Here is a 21,767-nt window from a genome sequence, read left to right as displayed (position 1 = left end):
GTATGTTAAAGAAATGCTTTGAATGCTTTGTCAAACCATTTGAAGAATGCTTTGTCAAACCATTTGAAGAATGCTTTGTCAAACCATTTGTGTGTTCCAACACAAATGAATCCAAAAAATTGAAGGTTCCTTTTTAAAGGGTTTTTATAAATTCATTATAGGGGTTTTCCTAGAGAATCCCGCAAAAGATCATACAGGCCCTTTTTCATTTTAGTGTACATTAAACTGAGAGATGCAAGTTACATTACATAAATTGCTACAATTTACATTTATCATTGGTTTCATTCAATTCTTTTTCATTGACCATTGTTTAGCTGCATCTTTCAAAACCAAGCGTGCCGCACAAGCCCTGAAAAGTGAAGCCAAAACGTCTCGATCGCCCCCTGGTGAGTGGTCCCAGTATAGGTCATAAATCCCGCCCTCCCCATGTTATTCAATGGGACGCGAGACCAACTAAACAATTAAATTACCCTTCAAATATATTTTTTCCGAAGCTGGTTTCTGTCATTTACTGTAGTTTGTATCACCCTAATGTAAATTCAAGAGTTTGTTTTTAAAATAAGTTTGTTTTTAGTTAGTTATTTAATGCTCTAAAAACGGTGGGGTGACGTCGTGATTCACAGCTGTGATTGACAGCTATCTGAGCCGAGGAGCCACTGAATCTTCGGAGGACTGAGGAGATTGGAACTTTACATTTAATCTCTAAATTTCTATAATTTCACACGGACATAATTGGTTGTTCTGCAGTACATTGTGCTAACCGATCTGGCATTTCCAATCGATCTTTGAATTTTTTTCGGTAAGTTAAATTTATAAGCTATTTAATTAGTAAATAAATGTAATGGGCTAGCTAACGTTAGCTAAAAGACAACAAGCCTCGTTAATAGCCATGTTAATAGCTAGCAGGTGATCGTTAGCTAGAAGTTACCAATTATTTTTGTATTATGCCTATTCTAAATTAAGGTTAAACATGATGTAAGTTAGGCTATAACATATCGTCTAGGTTTAACAAGCAAAGGTTGTACTGTACTTGGACTTGCGATTGATTACGGTATGCGCATTCTGCGAGGGAGAGTGAGGGCGGGGCACAGGGGTGGGGCCGTTGATTTCGCGGCTTTAGGGCTTTACTTCCTTCTCGCTACTGCGCATAACTACTGCGCAGAACTGGTCCCAAGATCGCTATCTGCGCAGACGCAAGTCCAAGATGTCAGCGCCGTATCAGGACACTGGTGGCTTCATTTTTCACCAATGGAAAAGAGCGAAAGGGCGTCGTCCATTATATATACAGTCTATGTTCAAAACCATTGGAGACTATTAACACAAACAGTGAGGTGTCGATTTGCTTCTCTACTAAAAGTAGTAATATCTTTGGCTAAACATCGTGATTCCGAAAGCTTGCCTCCTTACCATCTTCAGGGTCCCCAGTTAACAGATTTTTTTTGGTTAAGGGAACTGGAAGTTAACAAAGCAACACTCCATATTTTCTCCCCATCCACATTGCCTGGATTGGTTGAACATTGTACCTTTTTGTCGTTAATGTTATCAAGGAATTAACTTTTTATAAGTATTCAGTATGATCTTATAATGTGAAAAGGTCTTAGCTCGGGACCAACCGTACAAATAGCCAAAGGGAAAATGGAATGTGTTTAGGATTTATCTGCAGTTACCACTATCTCTCTAATGCAGAGTTGGGGCCATGCTGGGCTGCTGCCTGAACCTCATTCACCTCATCTTTGCTTTCCGTAATAGCTGGCTCTTATCTCATGTTCACCAACTAATTTAACTCCAAACCACACCACACTCCCATGAAGTGTTGAATGCAACATTTAGGCTACTAGAGTCAACCATGAAAGATGATCTAATTCAGTGCTCTCCTACTTGGTTCTGGAGAGCCACCTTCCTGAGGGTTTTTGGTCCAACCCTCACTAGCACACTTGAATATAATAACTAGCTGCTTGATGTGCTACAAAGGGCCTGGTTTCCCAAAAGCATCTTAGAAGCCTACTCCAGACATTTTTACATTACTTTAGTCCTGCCTATTGTGGTGTAGGCATGCCTAGGTGGTATTCAAAATGAGTGTTAATGGAATTCATATTTATTTCCTTCAAATATTTCATGTCATTCTACACACTACCAGAACTCATTTGAACAATATAGGGGTTACACATTTAATAGGTAATGAAATAATTTCACTGTGTATTTGGGATTGAATTGTTGCAATGCAGTGTACCAAAGCCCACATGAAGTGTACATTTGGCCCAACAATTGGCTCCAAACAACATAGCCAAATCAATATTTGCAGCTTTTAGTGAAAAATCTATGTTTTGGACCTAATCTGTGATTAACTGGAAAGATAGGATTTGTGGAGAGAAATCTGATCGTAGGGCAGCATTGTACTGACATATTGTCTAACAAGGACTTTGTGAATGCATGAGGTTTATTTTGCCGTTTCGGGAAAGCTGTATCTATGAGACGTGTAAACCTAACATGCATGGTTGTTGGGAAAGCTGTATCTATGAGACGTGTAAACCTAACATGCATGGTTGTTGGGAAAGCTGTATCTATGAGACGTGTAAACCTAACATGCATGGTTGTTGGGAAAGCTGTATCTATGAGACGTGTAAACCTAACATGCATGGTTGTTGGGAAAGCTGTATCTATGAGACGTGTAAACCTAACATGCATGGTTGTTGGGAAAGCTGTGTCTATGAGACATGTAAACCTAACATGCATGGTTGTTGGGAAAGCTGTATCTATGAGACGTGTAAACCTAACATGCATGGTTGTTGGGAAAGCTGTATCTATGAGACATGTAAACCTAACATGCAGGGTTGTTGGGAAGCCAAGCCCAGGTTTGTTACAATTAGGGTTGCAGCAGAAACCTACAAATGGTTTCTCTCCAGGAAGGGGGTTTGAAGGCCCTGGACTAATCATCTTTAACAGCTGTAATATTAAATGACGGATGTTTTAATGTTGTCCCAATCCCAAGTACATCCCAAAACCCTATGTATTTGTTTAGTTCTGGGAGGTTTTGATAGAGCCATTACCAGATGTTTGCACCTATAGTATGTTACCAGTGACAGATCTTAGCTTTCTCTCCCATGGGTGCGGAAGCCCCCCTCTACCACCACCCCCCTTGCAAAAGTCTTGCTACCTGATTTCCCAACGAAAAGAGAGGAAGATTAGTATTAAATATTTATCTTATCTCCCAAAAATGTACCATGTTGAACAGAACATGAACAGCTTGTTATTAGGCGAACAGAAGCTTATTAGGCTAAAACATAATGTACCTGCATTTACAAAACTTTGCTGCTAGCTGCTTTTGAACCTGAATCATAACTGTAATCCCATTTTGCTGTAAGCTGCAATGCTGCTCCTACCATTGTAACGATAGTTACTTTCATAACTCCAGTTCTATGAGTGGAGCGTCGCCCATAGGGGCTTCGCTCCTATTGGTTTACCCCTCTACCCAATAGGCAGTCACTGAACAGTCTAATATGCAAATCACACCTCCCATGGCCAGGAGAAAAGCAGTTAGAGACCGATCAGGGTATGAACCCAATGGGTGACGCTCCACTCATAGAACTGAAGTTACGAAAGTAACTATTGTACTATATCATGAAGCGTTGCCCATAGGGGCTTCGCTCCTATTGGTTTACCCCTCTACCCAATAGGCAGTCACTGAAAAGTGTAATATGCAAATCACACCTCTCATGGCCAGGAGAAAAGCAGTTAGAGACCGATCAGGGTATGAACCCAATGGGTGACGCTCCACTCATAGAACTGAAGTTACGAAAGTAACTATTGTACTATATCATGAAGCGTTGCCCATAGGGGCTTCGCTCCTATTGGTTTAAGGCAAAGCGAGCCCAAGATGTACTCCCTGCCGGTCTCATACCTCACCAACGAGATAAGTGTCCAACAGGACGGCTCAGGGGTGGAATTACCACGACACCGAGCCGCATCCATCCCACTCACTCCAAGCAAATATGTTTGCGCACTGATAAACCGCTCCAAACGAATGCACACACGGCAGCAACCCAACCGGTACCTCCTCAATCAGTAAGAATTGAATCGGAGCATCCGAGGCCAGCCCAAAAAACATACCGAGACCCAGACACAATTAGATGCTCAAGCACACACAATGCAAGTGTTCGACCAAAAACCTTACAGGCACACCGGAGCACTGGACAGAACCATGTCAAATGCACCGTCCAAGCCGCTCAACGGACCCAACTCACACTCCAGCCTCAGCCACACTGAGCACAGAGTGAGCCAGCGTACCCGCAGCCATGTCACGCAAGTAAAACCGGACAAAAGGCAATGGCGTCCCCCAAGACGCAGCAGCACAGATGTTCTCCACCCCCACGTCCCTAAACGGGGCGGCCAAGGCCGCCACCCCACACGTGGAGTGGGCCCCAAACCCCCTGGGCGTAGGAGTGCCACGTGACTTGTAGGCCGGATCAATCGCCCCACACAACCAGTGAGACAGATGCTGTTTCGACCATGGCTTGTCCACCTTGGTGCCACCATGACACGCAGGGGCGAGGTCCGCACCGCGGCCGTGTGCTGCACATACTGTGCCAAAGCACGCACCGGACACAAACGATGCAACCTCTCCTCCCTCTCTCCCGCATTGGGGAGGTGGAGAAAACGCCCACAACACCATCTTCATGGAACAAAACGACACCTTGATCACCTTGGGCAGAAAGGCCGGGTTAGGGAGACACACAGCCCTGCTACCATCGCTGTTGATGGCGAGACAGGGCCATCAAAAGAGACGTTTTAAGCAACAGCATCCTTAATGGAATCTGATCAATCAGTTTGAACGGCGCGTCACACAGGGCCTCCAGAACCAAAGCAAAATCCCACTGTGGCAATGTCCACCGAGCCACTGGCTGGAGACGGCGGGACCCGGCCAGAAACCGTTTCACCAAGGGATGACTAAACACAGACACTCCATTGAACCCTTCATGACATGCCGAGTACATGCGTACACCTTGAACGTGCCAGGGGATCTTTGCTGATCAAACAGACGCTGCAGGAATGACAGTACACTGCCCACATCACAATACAGGGGGTCAGTCCCCAACACCAACAGTGCAGCAGCACCCGCCTGTGTCCAATTCCAGCCAGTTGATGTGGTGTTCCGACGGAGACCACACCCTCTGACTGGCACGTCCCGCCCCAGCCCGTCAGAGATGCATCTGTAAACACTGGGACCCGAACCGACACTCTGCCTATGGGAACCCCACACAGCAGAGTGCGCGGGTCTCTCCAGAACACCAGGTCCGACTCCAGAGAGCTCGGGACCTTGACGAACCGCCGCTGGTGACACACCGGATCTAACCGGAGACGTGCGAACCAGCGCTGTGGCATGTGCAGCAGGCCCTGCGGAACCACCGCGTGAGCTGAAGACCTCAAGCCCATCAGCGACATGACCGAGTACACTGACACCGTACGCAACGTAGAGTGCCCTCTCTCCGGACTTCGGACACGCGTGCCCTCATAGACACTGGATACCTGGAGCCCTAGAAATACCACCAGTTGACTGGGCTGAGGAGCGCTCTTTTTCCAGTTCACCGCAAACCCCAGGTTTCCGCTGAGTGTGCCAGGACCAAATGGTCATCTAAGTAGGCCTGAACTCTGACCCCTCCACGGACTTGGCCCCCCGTGCTTTCACCAACGCGTATCAGAACGGAAACCCACGAGTACTCGTACGCCTGACCCTGAAAAGCAAACCGCAGGCACTTCCTGTGGCGCGGCAGTATTGGAACATGGAAGTAAGCATCCTTTAAGTCAATGCTGACGCAAAAATCCCAGGGGTGCACACCTTACAGGAGACATTTCGTCATGAGCATGCGAAACGGCTTCTTGGACACGCATTTGTTCAAAATGCCCAGGTCGAGAATTGGCCTCATACCACTCTCTCATCTTGTCCTTCTGGCCCCCCTCGTTCTGCCAGCGGGAAGGAGGGGGAGGGGACGACCTCGGAGGCGTGGTTCCCTCACCTCCGGTTCTGATGCGCCCATCAACCTGGCACGGCGATGTTGCGCATGGCGACACAGCCGACACCCAAGCCTCAGGGGGGGCAGGAATGTTTTTTCACTACACTGTCAACTAAATAGTAAGTAGCAAATTAATCATAATATAATTTTATTCTGCTTTCTATAATTGTTTCAAAAATAAGAAACATCTTGGGGGCCCCTGTGACTGGCTGCCATGGGTGCTGCGCCCCCACCGCACCCATGAAAGCTCCGCCTCTGTACCTAACATTTAGAAAAGATAGATGTAAGACTATATAACTTACACTAATCAAATGATCTTTTGAGTTTGATTTTGAGATGGGAACAATTGTAACTAGGTTGTCCCTGAACTTCTAATTCCATGCTTATAAGGAAGTAGAGACACTGATGATTGTGTTGCAATGAGGCTATGGCTGACCTAACAAGGTCAGTTTAACTGACCTGACAAGGTACATTTTTCTCATATAATGGATATTGCAGCATTAACAAGCCTCACTTTTCTAATGACTTCAATGATTGGAACAATTGTTGAATTGTCTGTAGTCCACACCCTGTATTCCATGTTGTGTTCTAAAACTTTGAGTCTGATCTTTCTTCAGTCTTCAGATGTAATTAGTATTTTACTGATGTGCTTGAGACGAGAGCATAATACTCCCCTCCATTCACAATGATTCAGATATACACACAATTGAAAAAAGTATCTCCACCGAACACTCATTTTGCGAAGCAACAAATTTTCCTTTCTTGTCTGTCAGTTGATAGCTCACATTTTAATCCTTAAAGCATAATACATGCTACAATTCCAACTCCAAAATGTTATAGCTTTTTAAGCCTTCAGATAAAACCACTTGCATCGCTAAAATGTATCACTTATTCTCTTTTCAAGGCTCCATATTTTGTCATGGATTGCAGTATTATCTTATTTCAGACCACCAATGAGTGACAACGCCAGCTGCATATTGAACATCGAGATCATTGTTTGCTTTTCTGGGAAAGATCTATTGAAGCTATTTAAACACGGCAAGCTAAGACTTGCACACTGCTGCTCCCTTTCCGAAGTAGTCTATTGTCACCGGGCACCAGGCTATAAAGTGTGAGATCATCTGGGCTGCTTTCTGCTCCTTGATTCATGGCTGGCATATTTTGGCTGGCAGCATGCAGCACTCTCTCATAGACTTGCATGGACATCAGCATCTCTGTCGGATTCTGCCATCTGTCAGCCTGGGCTGCTCCATTTGAGACCTATCTCCATTTTGAAGTGGTACCTTTTCATTTACTTCTGTGAGTTGGCAAATAAACTGAAAGGGTTCTGCCCGCCAGCTGTAGTGTGTTGTTTAAAAAGGTGTAAAGCCGTGTTTGCTGTTATTGCATATTTGCTGTTATTGCATGTTTGCTCATGAGTATAATGAATTGGCAGATCCCTCCTGACTCTGGTGGAATCATGTGATCCTTGGTTAACCTATATAACAATCCTTCAGAATTACATTGCCCTTACTCAGACTTGTAACCACTAGAGGCCTCTGTCAATCTATGTCCTCACCTCAACTGCAGCTGAGTTGCCCTGCATCTTACTGTATGTCCTCCCTAATGTGGAGATGGGAGAGGCATCTCTGCACTGGATTTTCTTTACTTTGGCAGCGAGATGCCATTTAAAATCAGTTGTACAGGTTTAAATGAAATTAAGAAAAAAAACTGCATATTAACATTTTGTAGCTCAGAAAACGAAGAACTGGAAAACCCTGAAAAGAAGAAATTGGTCCTTTTGAAGTACTTGATGTTATTGTTGCGGATTTATAACACCTTGTGCTCTAGGACAATTATCCAAAAATGTTTGGTCAGGTTTCATTTTTGTGGGGGATGTCGACTCTTTAGTGTCTTTTCCTGCCTTGTTAATTGACTGGTAACCTGGCATAAAAAAATAGGAACTATAGGCCAACTTCCTTTTCTGCATATTACTAATACAGTAAATCTGGAAGACAAGCTGTAGCGTAGGGTATCTCTGAATGTCATTTGTTTTTTATCCAAGCACTAACCATGTGCTTGCTTTTTGTCCAGCTGTCAGTTATCAACATCTAAACAGTATATCAGCCAAGATGGGTGCCCAAGCGAGTCGTCATCTGCTGTTGATGAGCGTTGTCCTCCGTTGCTTTGGGATCTTTATCGTCACACTGATCCCCCACGGTAAATGCTGATGCATCATTAGTTAGCACTGACATCTTTATGCCAGCAGGGTGGAGTCGTTATGTGAGGGGTAACTCAAGCACCGACCCACTGCGTTGGTGTGGAAATCTCTTCAGTGTTCCTGTTATCTCACTCCTAAAGAACATTGAGGTTTTCTGGGAATCAGACTTACATTGGTGTTACATGAGCGACATGCTTGATAGCGTCAGAGGATGTCCTGTTATTGCAGAAGAGACCCGTTCCTTGGAAGGATAAAAGAAGCCCGCCCATGTTTGTGGGTTGAGATGATGACAGTTGTGGTGTACATCATTTGGACAGTTGAATTGGTGCCAAGAGGATCAGGTTGTGTGTGCGCTTATGTCCTCACTGATTTATGGAAGAGGAGTTTTAGTATCTACTTATAAACATGGCCTGACCGAAACCAGTTAGATTCCAGTTGGTGTTTTTCTTGTGTTAACAAAAAATTTAACTAGGTAGAAGAATGTCCATTGGACAATTTTAATGTGACAAAAGAAACAGTGCACCATTACTTCTTTCTGCAGTGAATGTTTTTATTGTGTGGTAATTTCTCACTTTAAAGCTTGACTGCTTTTATATGTCTTTAGCACATTCACCTTTTTTGCAATCACATTTAATAATTAAGTAATGTCCTCAAACATGTCTTGCTCACCTGTTTCTGTAGAGGTTTCCAGTGTTTGTCGGGCCTGTTATCCCATTCTGATAACAATAAAGATTTCTGCACACATACAATGTCAAAGGGATTTACCCCAACAACTAATATTTACCTTTTTTTTTTTTTCCGAACAGTCTGTGAAATAATATCCCTCTCTTTTTATATCCGGTGATCCCATGTTTGGTTATGACCTCTAATTTGGGAAATTAGTTGCCCTTGTCTTCTAAATATTGCATCCATTTCCTGAGACATATGCTTGCCGACTGTAAGATGTTTATACCCATTGTAATAAATCAAATGTTTACTATTTGAAGATCCAAATTTCTCCCATGAAAGGCAGCTGTCTCATTCCCTTTCACCATCCATTTTTGCAGTCTACTGAGGCTCCCCCTCTAAATAAACACCCTGCTCTCCCTCTCTCTTTCTCTGTCTCTCTGTTTTTTCTCTCTCTCGTGGGGCTGAAGAGTATCTATTAATTCCTGCTGAGTGTGGGGCATTCTCAAAGGAATGCAAATGGAAGATAAGCCTGAGGAATGTGATTTCCCCCGCTTATCGTTGTCTTGCTGCCTCGATTAGCGCCGTGCTATCAGAAAAACTAAAGGCACTGGGCATGGAGTCAAATAAAAACCCAACACCTCAGTCAGTTAGTTGGCACAGCACATCAGATCCTCCTGTTTTGGAAGGATTTTTTAAAGGCTGTTAAACCTTCTTCATTTACTACAAAAATAGTAGCCAAGTAGCTGTTAACAATAGATTAGATTAAACAAATCTGGGGTCAAGTGTTCGTCCTTAGGTTGTGGCCATTCATTGCTTGTCAGTTATGGAACCAGCCAAATCAGCCGGCTCTATGTGGCTTTTGCAAATCATGACTTTTGCAAATCAATCATCTGATCATAGTGAAGCGCTCTCCTCAGCCTGGCTGTTCTGCCAGGTTTCTGTTGGCCTGTGTGAAGAGTGGAGTGGCACTGCAGGTGATCCTTATTTTACAAGAGTACTCTGGAGTGCACAAATGTTACATTAACACACTGGGATGAGAGACTGTGTTTGGCACTACTCTATCATTTCACTGTTTGAAAAGGTACACTGACTGAAGTCTTTCTTAGGGGGGGATTGGCATAGCTTCCAGGATGGACACAGGGCTATAACCTAAGTCGTTTTCACCATTGCCAAGCGGTGTCGGGATGGGACACATTTTATGCCCATCTGAGGCAGTATACACACTTCCTGTCTGTCGACAGCTTGGAGAGCCTTCTATCTCTGCTGGAGCACTGACTTCCCAGATTAGAGCTACTGGAGAGTCACTGCTGGGAAACTCTGAGGTTTATCTCTCTCTGTCTCTTCGTCTGTCTCTCTGCCTGTCTCTTTGTCTCCGGCTTTTTCCCCTTCTCTTTTTTTTTTTTATAGGTGGCCTGCCCTTAGGCTTGTGATGATATGAATACAGAGAGGGAGAGAAGGTAGTGAGGAAGGAGTGAAAGGATGCCATGTCATTGGAAATGTTGGGTTTCCTACAGTTTTGCTTGGCTGCACAGAGCCCTTTTCTGTTAGCTTGCAGTGAGTCACTCCTGGAGGAAAGTGGACCGTGGGAGTCAAAAGATGTAGCGTGGGATGAGAGTAGGGTGGATGAGGCAGAAGAGTCTTGAGACCAAAGGGAGGATTTTGCAGATTGGAGAACTGATGGGATCAGGGAGGAACAGTAGTAGGAGACCAATTGAATGTTGCGTTGGTGCCTGATCTGTGTATGGGCTAAGAGGATAGGGTTGGAATCGAGAGAAATATTGGAGCCAAAGTAGTGATCTGAAACATGCATTACTAACCCATCCAGGACCTCTTTCCCACTTGGTTGCTGGTCAGCAGCATTATCAAGGACCACACACCCCGTATTCATCTGCTTACCATTGGACAGAAGGAATCTTGTATTGAATCATAGGAGCCTGCAGGCTCAGACACTGCTTCTGTTTGCAGGCCATTAGTCAGCTCAACACTTGAACTGACCGACTACACTTCATAGCTGTTGGTAATACTACTAATATTGTGGAAACACTGTCCTCTGACCCTGTACACACCGCTGCCCTTTAATTGCACCTAATCAGAATTATTATACATCTGCATTTTGATCCTTTCCACTTGATCCTGTATTTATCTGAAACCTATGAATTAAATAAAATGTTGTCAGAAATCAGATTATATTTAAATGTTTATTATTTGTCAGCTCTAAGTACGTGTATAAGTCTACGTGAATAACTATTTTGTTAAAGGGTTTGACTGACACCCCTTCTGCCAAAGGCAAACAGTAACACCATGACTTTCTCCTTTCATCTCCAGAGAAGAGCTGAACACTTCCCATCTTCCTGTGACTCTTAGTACCCCCCCCCCCCAACACACACGCACGTGCTCACACTCAAGATGAGTGCCAAGGCAGCCATCAACAAGGAGGTGTTCACTCCCCATGATGAGAAGATGCTGGCAGCCGTGCAGGTGAAGAGGAGGACCAAGAAGAAGATCCCTTTCCTGGCTACTGGAGGACAGGGTGATTACATGACCTTCATTTGCCTCTCAGGTATTACATCCTTTATTTACTCTCCTCTGTCCTTGTTTTCCTCTCCACCTGTGTTTTCTGGGCACACTGAGCAGCTTAGACCTAGGCTGCTGTGTTGATGATTACTCCACGCTGACAGGTTTCATAGATGTGGTTTTGGCATGTCACCATTATTTCCCTCTGTGACTGTCTTCCTAATGCCAGTTGTATTAAGCCACTCCAGTAACTGTCCGTATTATCAGTCTAGAGCTAATGTAAACGTCAGAGACCACAGCCATTTCAACAAGTTCCGTTCCACATGTTCACTGTCTGATTGAGGCTCTGCGAGAGTCTGTTTACTGTTCCTGAGCCAATATAGCCCCACCCGTTAACCAAGTTACTGCTTGGTTAAGTGTCAGTCTCTTAAATTGATTAAATCTACTTTGGAATGTAAGTACTGTTTAACTGTTATTTGGATTTATATTATTCAAAAGGTTTATACAGTTGTGCTGTAAGAGTTCAAAATGCATTTGAATTTAAGGAGAGCTGTTATTCAGAATGGAGAGAATACATACTATCTTAATTTCCACAGCACACATTGATTATAGCCTCCATCAAAACACTTCCAGCTTGGATTCTTATGTAATGACTTCTCCAAAAAGCAAAGTTATGGATGTTTAGAAAGGTTTATTCTTCTAGTTCTCTCAAGTCGGTTCATTATAAATCAGAGGAATGCCATTTGGCAGGCCCCTGCTGTCATGATGCCATCCAGTCTGTTAGAACATTTGAAGTCTATGTTCTTGCCGTTGAATGGCCATCTGAAATGGTATCTAGGATGAGTTGGGGAAATAGGGAAAGAATGTTTGGTTTGGGTCATGTGTCCGTCTTTGCCATTATCATTCCGGTGGGCTGTGTAGATGTATTTGGTTAAGGTTGGCAACTTCTCTGTATTGACTGTGTAGAGTACATCTGGCGCTGGTGGCCATGGGCCCTAAAGGCTGTTAGGATGGAAAAGCATTGGATGGTGTCTAAACGCACTCCAGGATTGTCTTAAAGAAGCACTACAGGACTTTGGTTTAAATTGCGGTGTGTGTTGAGGCTGATAATCCACACAAAAAAAGCTCACTTGCTGCTGGAATGGGAGTGTGCATCACAGAAACGAAGAGCTCGCTCCAACGGGTCTACAGTAGTGATGCGCTGGTTGTCTCTACGGTTATATCCACGATGCAGGAGAGTTTAGGGTAGGTTGTTTGCATGTGGGTTGAACGTTTAATGACCTTGCTAGGACTAACATTTTTAGTCCTGAGAACTGAAGAATTATGCCATTGTATGCCAATGAAAGTAAGTTACATTTTAGCTTGCAGACTGCGCCTCCCTGTCTCTGTGTGAAGCGATTGATTTAAACAATGCAATTTTCTATTTTTGTGGATTTTGGGTCAGGGGCAAGCTACAGAGTTTCACTTTATCCATGTATTCAGGTGGTTGTGGATGACTTATTTGCGAGTGTGGATGAAAAAGAAACAGCTGGCCAGCACACCAATACTGCCTAGGGTGTTTAAATAGAGCTGTGGAATTAGAAAATGGATATCACAGAGTTTGGAGAGAAAAAAAATACTTCACAAACATTCCCTACGCAAGAGCTCCAAAAATAAGCTTCTGCTTTCAAAAATATATTAAGTCAAAACTAAAGTTTGCCACACAACACCTGTGTTAAGGCCAAAACTACTGGATCATTGTTCTCTGGACAGTTTGGAAGGTGGATTTTTACACTGAACAAAATTATAATCGCAACACTTTTGTTTTTGCCCCCATTAATCATGAGCTGAACTCAAAGATCTAAAACTTTCTCTATGTACACACAAGGCCTATTTCTCTCAAATATTGTTCACAAATCTCTCTAAATCTGCGTTAATGAGCACGTCTCCTTTGCTGAGATAATCCATCCACCTCACAGGTGTGGCATATCAAGATGCTGATTAGAGCATGTTTATTGCACAGGTGTGCCCACAATAAAAGGCCACTTTAAAATCTGCAGTTTCACTGTATTTGGGTGGTCCGGGGGGGGTCCGAAAACCAGTCAGTATCTGGTGTAACCACGCATTGGAACACATCTCCTTAGAGTTGATCAGGTTGTTGATTGTGGCCTGTGGAATGTTGGTCCACTCCTCTTCAATGGCTGTGCGAAGTTGTGTACATAGAGAGTCTTAGCTCTTTGAGTTCAGCTCATGATAAATGAGGTCAAAAACCAATGTGTTGCGTTTATAATTTTGTTCAGTGTATTTTGTCATTCAATGAAATTGCATTTCTGTAGATTTGTGATAAATGACTGCAAAGTATAATCTTTCAGTGTAATTTGTTAAATTGGTTTACCTTCATCTGTCAAGTGTTGAAGTGAAGATTACATATCCATATATCCATTAAAAAAAAATTCACCATTCCAGGTGCTGTAATCCCATCACTGCATGAACTCACTACTGTGAGTTGCTCTGGGTAAGAGGTTTTGCTTAATGACTAAATGTGAAATGTTGTTCATTTTGGTAAACACAGATTTTAGTTAATTGCAAAACCTTGTACTTAACTATATTGACTATAATCCATTGTGACCCTTTTAATAAAATATGAATAGGTGGAATGCACATAGTTCCAAGCCTTCAGAGAACTGTGACAATGGCAATTAATGAGAGAGCAGCATTTAACTGTTCTACATGGTTAATAGTTCTTCTAGGTTTATCTAAAAACTTTAGTACTACAATGATTATAGCTCTGCTGTAGCATAAAGATAGCGAAAAGCTAACCACTATCAATTAGCTAGCCACTTAATTCTAGCCTAAATCCCAGAAATCCCTGCAATAATTTCATTTCATTGTTTTTAAATGATTACATTGTAAAGAGGAAAAGGGAAAAACAGAAACACAAAACCAAAATTATTTTGTAATAATCAAATTAAAGCTAAACCAACCTCAACCAGCTCTAATCACTCAGCTCTACCAGTGCTATTCTGAAATGTCCTACCATGAATTTGCCTTGTCTGTACAAGGCATTAAATGCACATTTACCTCTTGAGAGCCTGGACAGAGGTAGTTTTCAGATAAAGAAATCATGTTCTCTCTGAAGAGGTTGTTGTAGGACCTTAGTTCTCTTTGAAAAATCAGAGTATTATTTTGGATGTGCCTCATTTAGTGAAGTATGAGTCGCCTTTTGGATCACCCCTTGAAATCTTCTGGAGTTACTGAAATTGGCAACAGCTTAGTAGCCTAATGTCATTTGTTGCAAATGGACAACCTCTCACTAATCCTCCCTTCTTTTGATGTATGTGAAGTAATCATGTGGGAGGTTTTGTACTTGAAAGAAAAATTACCACAAAGGTAAAGTAATGACCAAACAAGTAGGTGTTCCCTGAAATATGAGCACAAATTGTATACAGATTTTAGCCAATAAACGTTTAGCCAGTGTTCCCCTTAGTGTCCCCTTGTGAACCTGGTAAACTGTGGGGTTGGTATGTACAAAGGCATGTGTTCCCTTACGTGATTATTGAGTGGCTGCTCTGGCATGTCGGTCCAAGGTCTAGGCTTTTGATAATGTAGAGCAGGGGTGTCAAACCGGTTCCACGGAGGGCCGAGTTTCTGCAGGTTTTTGGGTTTTCCTTTAAATTTGTTCCCAGTTCAGACCTGAACAACCAGGTGGAGGTAGAAATTAACCAATTAGTGAACTAATTAATCAATTAAGTATAAGGTGAGAGCGAAAACCTGCAGACACTCGGCCCTCCGTGGAACCGGTTTGACATCTGTGATGTAGAGCCTAATTCTTGATCCTCTCTGTTTTGTCCTTTTGAGTTAGGATATTTCTATTTGTTGAATTAAGGCTTTTAGAGTTTTTTTCAACAGAGAGGTTTTATCCTGCAACATGTCAATGGCAATTTCTCAGGGTTCATTGAGAGAAATCGTATTTTCATAACCAAGTGTTCTGAGTGTCCTTTAATGTTATGTAGGAGATCTACTGATGTACTTGACCAATATAGAGATCGCCATGTCCTCATTATTAAAAATATTTGAGGAATACTTTAAAATGTCTGGATCGAAAATTAATGGGGACAAAACTGAGTATTGGCGATAGGTAAAAAAAAATAATAATACCTCACAGTTGAGTAGTTCAGATGGACTAGAAAATACTAAGGATGCTTAATTAGTGATAATAAACAACACATTTATAAGGACATCTACATTCCATTACTTAAAAACATGAAAACAGATTTAATTAAATGGAATAATCTTCCCATAAGACTTCATATGGGCAAAAATAAACTCATAGAATAAAACGTACCTTTTGACATCTTCCAAAGTCAAAAGGGGATTTAATCTGTCTGATTTAGAATTGTACCATCTTGGTACTTAAGGCTTTTATATATGACATGTTGTTAAATACACAAAAGAACAATGGGTACTTATTGAAGAGATTAATGTTCATCCTCAGAGTCTTATGGGCCTATTCTCAATGGATAAAGTAAATAACACTACTAATTTTGTAGTCAATAATACTAGTGCTTAATTATAAAACAGACCTTACAAGAACCTATATCTTTACCTAAAAACACATTCCTATGGAATAATCCTTGGGCAACCTTTCAGAATATAGCTATAAATTGGTCTACATGGAAAAGAAAAGGTATAGAATGTATAAATTATTTGATGGAAGGAAATCAGATTATTTCCTTAATTTGGTTTGACCGATGTTGAAGTTTTCAAATACAAGCAAATAAAAGTCATACTACAGAACTTCAACCTTCAAAATATTATTATTATTATGAAAAACAGAATTCAGAGTTCAACATTATTCTTATAGCCTTGCTAATATTCGCTTAGTGTTCCTGGTTGCTAGCTATAGAGAGCAAGTTTAAGTATTTTGTGCGCACACACACACACACACACACACACACACAAACAGTACACCCATCACATTTTTGCAAATAATTGATTATATCTTTTTATGTGAAAACACTGAAGAAATTAATGTATACGCCCCTAAATGAAAATTTTCAAATTGGGCCCAATTAGCCATTTTCCCTCCCCGGTGTCATGTGACTCGTTAGTGTTACAAGGTCTCGGGTGTGAATGGGGAGCAGGTGTGTTAAATTGGGTGTTATCGCTCTCACACTCCCTCATACTGGTCACAGGAAGTTCAGCATGGCACCTCATGGCAAAGAACTCTCTGAGGATCTGAAAAAAGAATCTTTGCTCTACATGAAGATGGCCTAGGATAAAATAATATTGCCAAGACCCTGAAACTGAGCTGCAGCATGGTGGCCAAGACCATACAGCAGTTCAACCGGACAGGTTCCACTCACCATGGTCGACCAAAGAAGTTGAGAGCACACGCTCAGCGTCATATCCAGAGGTTGTCTTTGGGAAATAGACGTATGAGTTCTACCTCCGGAGGTTGAAGGGGTGGGGGGTCAGCCTGTCAGTGCTCAGATGAAACACTGCACACTGCATCAAATTGGTCTGCATGGCTGTCGTCCTCTTCTAAAGATGATGCACAATAAAGCCTGCAAACAGTTTGCTGTAGAAAAGTAGACTAAGGACATGGATTACTGGAACCATGTCCTGTGCTCTGATGAGACCAAGATAAACCTATTTGGTTCCGATGGTGTCAAGTGTGTGTGGCGGCAACCAGGTGAGGAGTACAAAGACAAGTGTGTCTTGCCTACAGTCAAGCATGGTGGTAGGAGGGTCTGTGTCTGCATGCGTGCTGCCGGCACTGGGGAGCTACAGTTCATTGAGGGAACCATGAATGCCAACATGTACTGTGACATACTGAAGCAGAGCATGATCCCCTCCCTTCGGAGACTGGGCCGCAGGGCAGTATTCCAACATGATAACGACCCCAAACACCCCTCCAAGACGTCCACTGCCTTGCTAAAGAAGCTGAGGGTAGAGGTGATAGTTTGGCAAGCTTGTCTCCAGACCTAAACCCTATTGTGCATCTGTGGAGCAACCTCAAACGTCAAACGGAAGGTGGAGGAGCGCCGGGTCTCTTACATCCACCAGCTCCGTGATGTCGTCATGGAGGAGTGGAACAGGCCTCTTGTGGCAACCTGTGAAGCTCTAGTGAACTCCATGCCCAAGAGGGTTAAGGCAGTGCTGGATAATAATGGTGTCCACACAAGATATTGACACTTTGGGCCCAATTTGGAAATTTTCATTTAGGGGTGTACTCACTTTTTTTGCCAGCAGTTTAGACATTAATAGCTGTGTGTTGAGTTATTTTGAGGGGACAGCAAATTTACACTGTTAAACAAGCTGTACACTCACTACTTTACATTGTAGCAAAGTGTCATTTCTTCAGTGTTGAGGAAATGACACTTTATTAGCCTGAAATAGGCCTACTAGTATCTTACTACTTGGAAAAGTAATAACAATTGAACAATTGCTAGCGAGACTGATGACTAACTTTACACTGACAAAGCTATTTCATTTCATGGCACAGTAACGTTCGCTTTTCTTTTTCATTCGTGAATGACATTGATACAATAACTCAGTATAGATGACGATAACTGATTTTTTGAGTGAAAATACATGAAAATGCGAGAGAATCGTGGGAACACCAGAACCCGGTCCACAACATGTTTATAAGGGACAACTTATGAATTTTATTTTTTTACTGAAAAAAAACTACCTAGTGCAGCTTTGAGAAGTTTGTATCGGTACTCTGTATCGGCAAGTACCCATATATAAGTACACATACTTGTACTCGGACTACAAAAATGTGGTGTTGGCGCATCCCTAGTTGATAAAACAACTTTTTGAATGGATTTCAACTAGGCATGTTCTTTTCTGCTTACAGGTGCTTGAGTGAGAAGCGGTTGCACTAAAATATGCTACCTCATTTATTAAAGATTTAGCCTTGCTTGCGCAATGGTAATAACATGCGTATTGATACCTCAGCAGCATTTTAATGAGTGACTCCGTTGCAGCATCTATCAGTGTTATTTTTAGTGTACATTGATTATGTAGGCCTGATTGTAATTATAGTGCTGAAATTTTTTTTCAAGCCTTTTATTTCCACAATTATAGGCCTATAATGGTCCATCGCTTGTTCATTATATACCCATAGTATAACTATTTGATTTTCTGGTTCCAGTTGGCAGCAACTGATTTGGTTTACCGACAGCTCTATCTGGAATCTCACCCCAGCTATCTGTTTTTTACTGTTCTGTAATTTGGTCCTGGGTCTTTCTGACATTGGTAGGAATTAATTCAGTTTGTGTGGCATCATTAAACTTATGTCTTTGGCCCCCATTTGAACTATATATTATTTTTGTGACCAACTGCAAGTGATGAAACTGCCCCTTTGAGGTTACCCTCGTCTGTTTCAATCGGCTTGGAAAATTAGCTGGGGGAAAATACTGTCAGCTTCCTCTCCAGCTATGAAGGTGAGAGGTAGTTTTCCAAAGAGGAATGTTCAGTCATGGGATGAACTGTTAAACAGGGAGTCTGAATCAGTAAGCACGGATATGTACATTTCTGTATCTTGGAGACGTTTTGACCAGGACATATACAGTTGTCTATCTATTTAAAGCGAGAGATGCCTGCATACTGTCAGACCTTAATCATAAAAACTTCTGTGACTTTTGAAAGAAAGCTTTGGATCCTTTTGAGTTTTAGTTTCAGTCTGGGATCTTCTGCTTCTTTACAGGAATGACAGATTAAAGATGTATTCTGGGACTCTTGCGAGTAACACTTTTTAATAAACATTCCATTTTGGGTTTGATGTGTAATATGTTGTTAGAAAATTCCATGTTTGATATAGAATTCTATGCTATTAAATTCCATGTTACGTTGGATGGGATTGTGCGCACATTTGCACATGCGTGACAGCATACAGTTTCCATGAATCTGTTTTAGCTTGACAGCACATGTTTCAAGTGGTCCTATTTTGTGGCACTGCTATGTGACTTAATTTTGATATATGCTACTGAACTATGCACTCTAGTTGAAGGTCTGATGTAAGTTACTATTTTTTTCATGTTATGAGGCTGACACTGCTGTTTTTTGTTGTCACTTTGTTTCCATGAAAATTCAAGCTCCTGGAATTTCCTTGTTGCTCCTGGAAATTCAAGCTACCCATGTTTACTATTATGATATATAGATAAGCTAAATACAAAATACGCATACATTTTTTTGATGTATTAAAACCATACTGAACCGTGAAAACACTGTACCGTATCGTACTGAAACATGAGTTATGTGAACCGTTTCACCCTGTTGTTGACTGCCTAGCTGTGTTCTTAATCTCACTAGCATGTCTGCACTGATGTAGACAGTGGGTCAAATAAAGCCTGTGACTTCAACATGTAGTGGCTTTTTTGTTAAGTTTGTTTTATTATACACTGTTGCTGTGGAAACTGCTTGCGGGGTCACTGTAAGGGGAAAAAACTGTTGCACTTTTTTGCCAGGGAAATTGGGGGATTCCACACATGTAAAATCACTGAATGATTTACCGATGGCCTTTTCTTCACACAGAGGCATTATCACATCGACACCTACTTTTCTTTCTACCTCAGTGGTTCTCTCATTGTTTTGAGCTGTGACTCCAGCATGTAGTTTCTCAAATCCTTGTTGTTGTATAGTTTTTATTTTACACTGTTGCTGTGGAAACAGCTTAAGAAATCTGTAGAATATTAGTGCCGGAAAAATTGGGGATTGCTCTCATTAAGATCTGTTTAATGCTTTTGACTCCTGATGAAATTCATCATTCCATAACTTTTTGAGCTAGTGGCTAACAAATGGTCACAAATCTTCACTTCATTAGTACCGTATGTTTAATATTGTTCATCCCAGTAGATGTGGGACAGATGATGTCAAGATGTCTTCTGAAGCGCACAAACCGCGCAAACTCACAGAGGGTGCCGCTGAGTGCTGAAGCGCATAAAAAGCGACACTCGTCACAGATTTCCAAACTGCCTCTGAAAGCAACTTCAACATGAAGTGTGGGTCGGGAGCTTCATGAAATGGGTTTCCATGGCCAGGCGATTGTACGCAAGCCTCACATCAACATGCGCAATGCCAAGCGTCAGGTGGAGTGGTCTAAAGCACGCCGCCACTTGACTTTGGTGCTTGAAATGTGTTTACTTGAGTGATTCATCTTTTTGTAATGGTATGTCCAACGAGCTCCTATAAATGTGATGGCCGGGTGGCCACATACTATTTTGCCGTATAGTGTACCTATCTCCACTATTTGGAGGGTGGTTCCCCCAAGTCCAAGGAGGTCCAAGGAGGAGGGGTTACCAAGTCTTCAAAACTCCTCCATGCAAATTCTCTACCTCCATGCCAATTAGACAATTACATTTAGGTCTGGAAATCTTTGGACACTGACATCATTTTCATAATTTTTGCTCTGTAGTCCACCACAATGGATTTGAAATGAAACAACCAAGATGCAATTGAAGTGCAGACTTTCAGCTTTAATTCAAGGGGTTGAACAAAAATATCGTATGAAACATTTAGGAATTGCAACCGTTTTCATACACAGTCCCCTTATTTCAGGGGCTCAAATGTAATCGGGTAAATTAACACAATCGTTAATAACATTTTCATTTTTAATACTTTGTTGAGAATCCTTTGGAGGCAATGACTGCTTGATGTCTGGAACACATGGACATCACCAAACGCTGGGTTTCCTCCTTTGTGATGCTTTGCCAGGCCTTTACTGCAGCTGTCTTCAGTGGTTGTTTGTTTGTGGGTCTTTCTGCCTTGAGTTGTGTCTTCAGCAAGTGAAATGCATGCTTGATCTGGTTGGAATGAGGTGATTGACTTGGACATTGCAGAGTATTCCACGTCTTTGCCTTAAACTCCTGGGTTGCTTTTGCCGTATGTTTTGGGTCACTGTCTATCTGTAAGTATAGCGCCGTCCAATCAACTTCACTGAATTTGGCTGAATCTGAGCAGACAATATATCCCTATACACTTGAGAATTCATCCTGTTGCTTCGGTCTTCTGTCACATCATCAATAAACTCCAGGTGACCCAGTGCCATTGGAAGCCATGCATGCCCATGCAATCACACTGCCTCCACCGTGTTTTACAGATGATGTGGTATGCTTCGGATCATGAGCCATTCCAAGCCTTCTCCATATGTTTTTCTTCCCATCATTCGGGTACAGGTTGATCTTATTGTCATCTGTCTAAATTAACAATTTTTTTGGCAAAGTCTTATCTGGCCTTTCAATTCTTGAGGCTTATGAATGGTTTGCACCCTCTGTATTTGCTCTGGTGACGTCTTCTCTTCATGATAGACTTGGATAATGATATGCCTACTTCCTGGAGAGTGTTTTTCACTTGGTTAGATGTTTTTTTCTTTACCATGGGATCTTATA

General features: G+C 42.2%; 1 protein-coding gene across 1 annotated transcript in view; it reads left to right on the top strand.

Annotated features, from left to right (window-relative positions):
* stxbp6 (syntaxin binding protein 6 (amisyn)) overlaps positions 1–21,767 on the top strand; it is a 116,831-nt gene that overhangs the window by 4,693 nt on the left and 90,371 nt on the right. The window contains 1 exon segment of the mRNA XM_034297382.1: positions 11,203–11,437. Coding sequence (XP_034153273.1) covers positions 11,284–11,437 — 154 coding nt within the window. The 5' untranslated portion in view covers positions 11,203–11,283.

The sequence above is a fragment of the Esox lucius genome, chromosome 15 (genome assembly GCF_011004845.1).
Source record: "Esox lucius isolate fEsoLuc1 chromosome 15, fEsoLuc1.pri, whole genome shotgun sequence".
NCBI classification, from domain to species: domain Eukaryota; kingdom Metazoa; phylum Chordata; class Actinopteri; order Esociformes; family Esocidae; genus Esox; species Esox lucius.
Note: the sequence above shows the minus strand (reverse complement) of the source record. Positions and strands in the feature narration are given on the sequence as shown.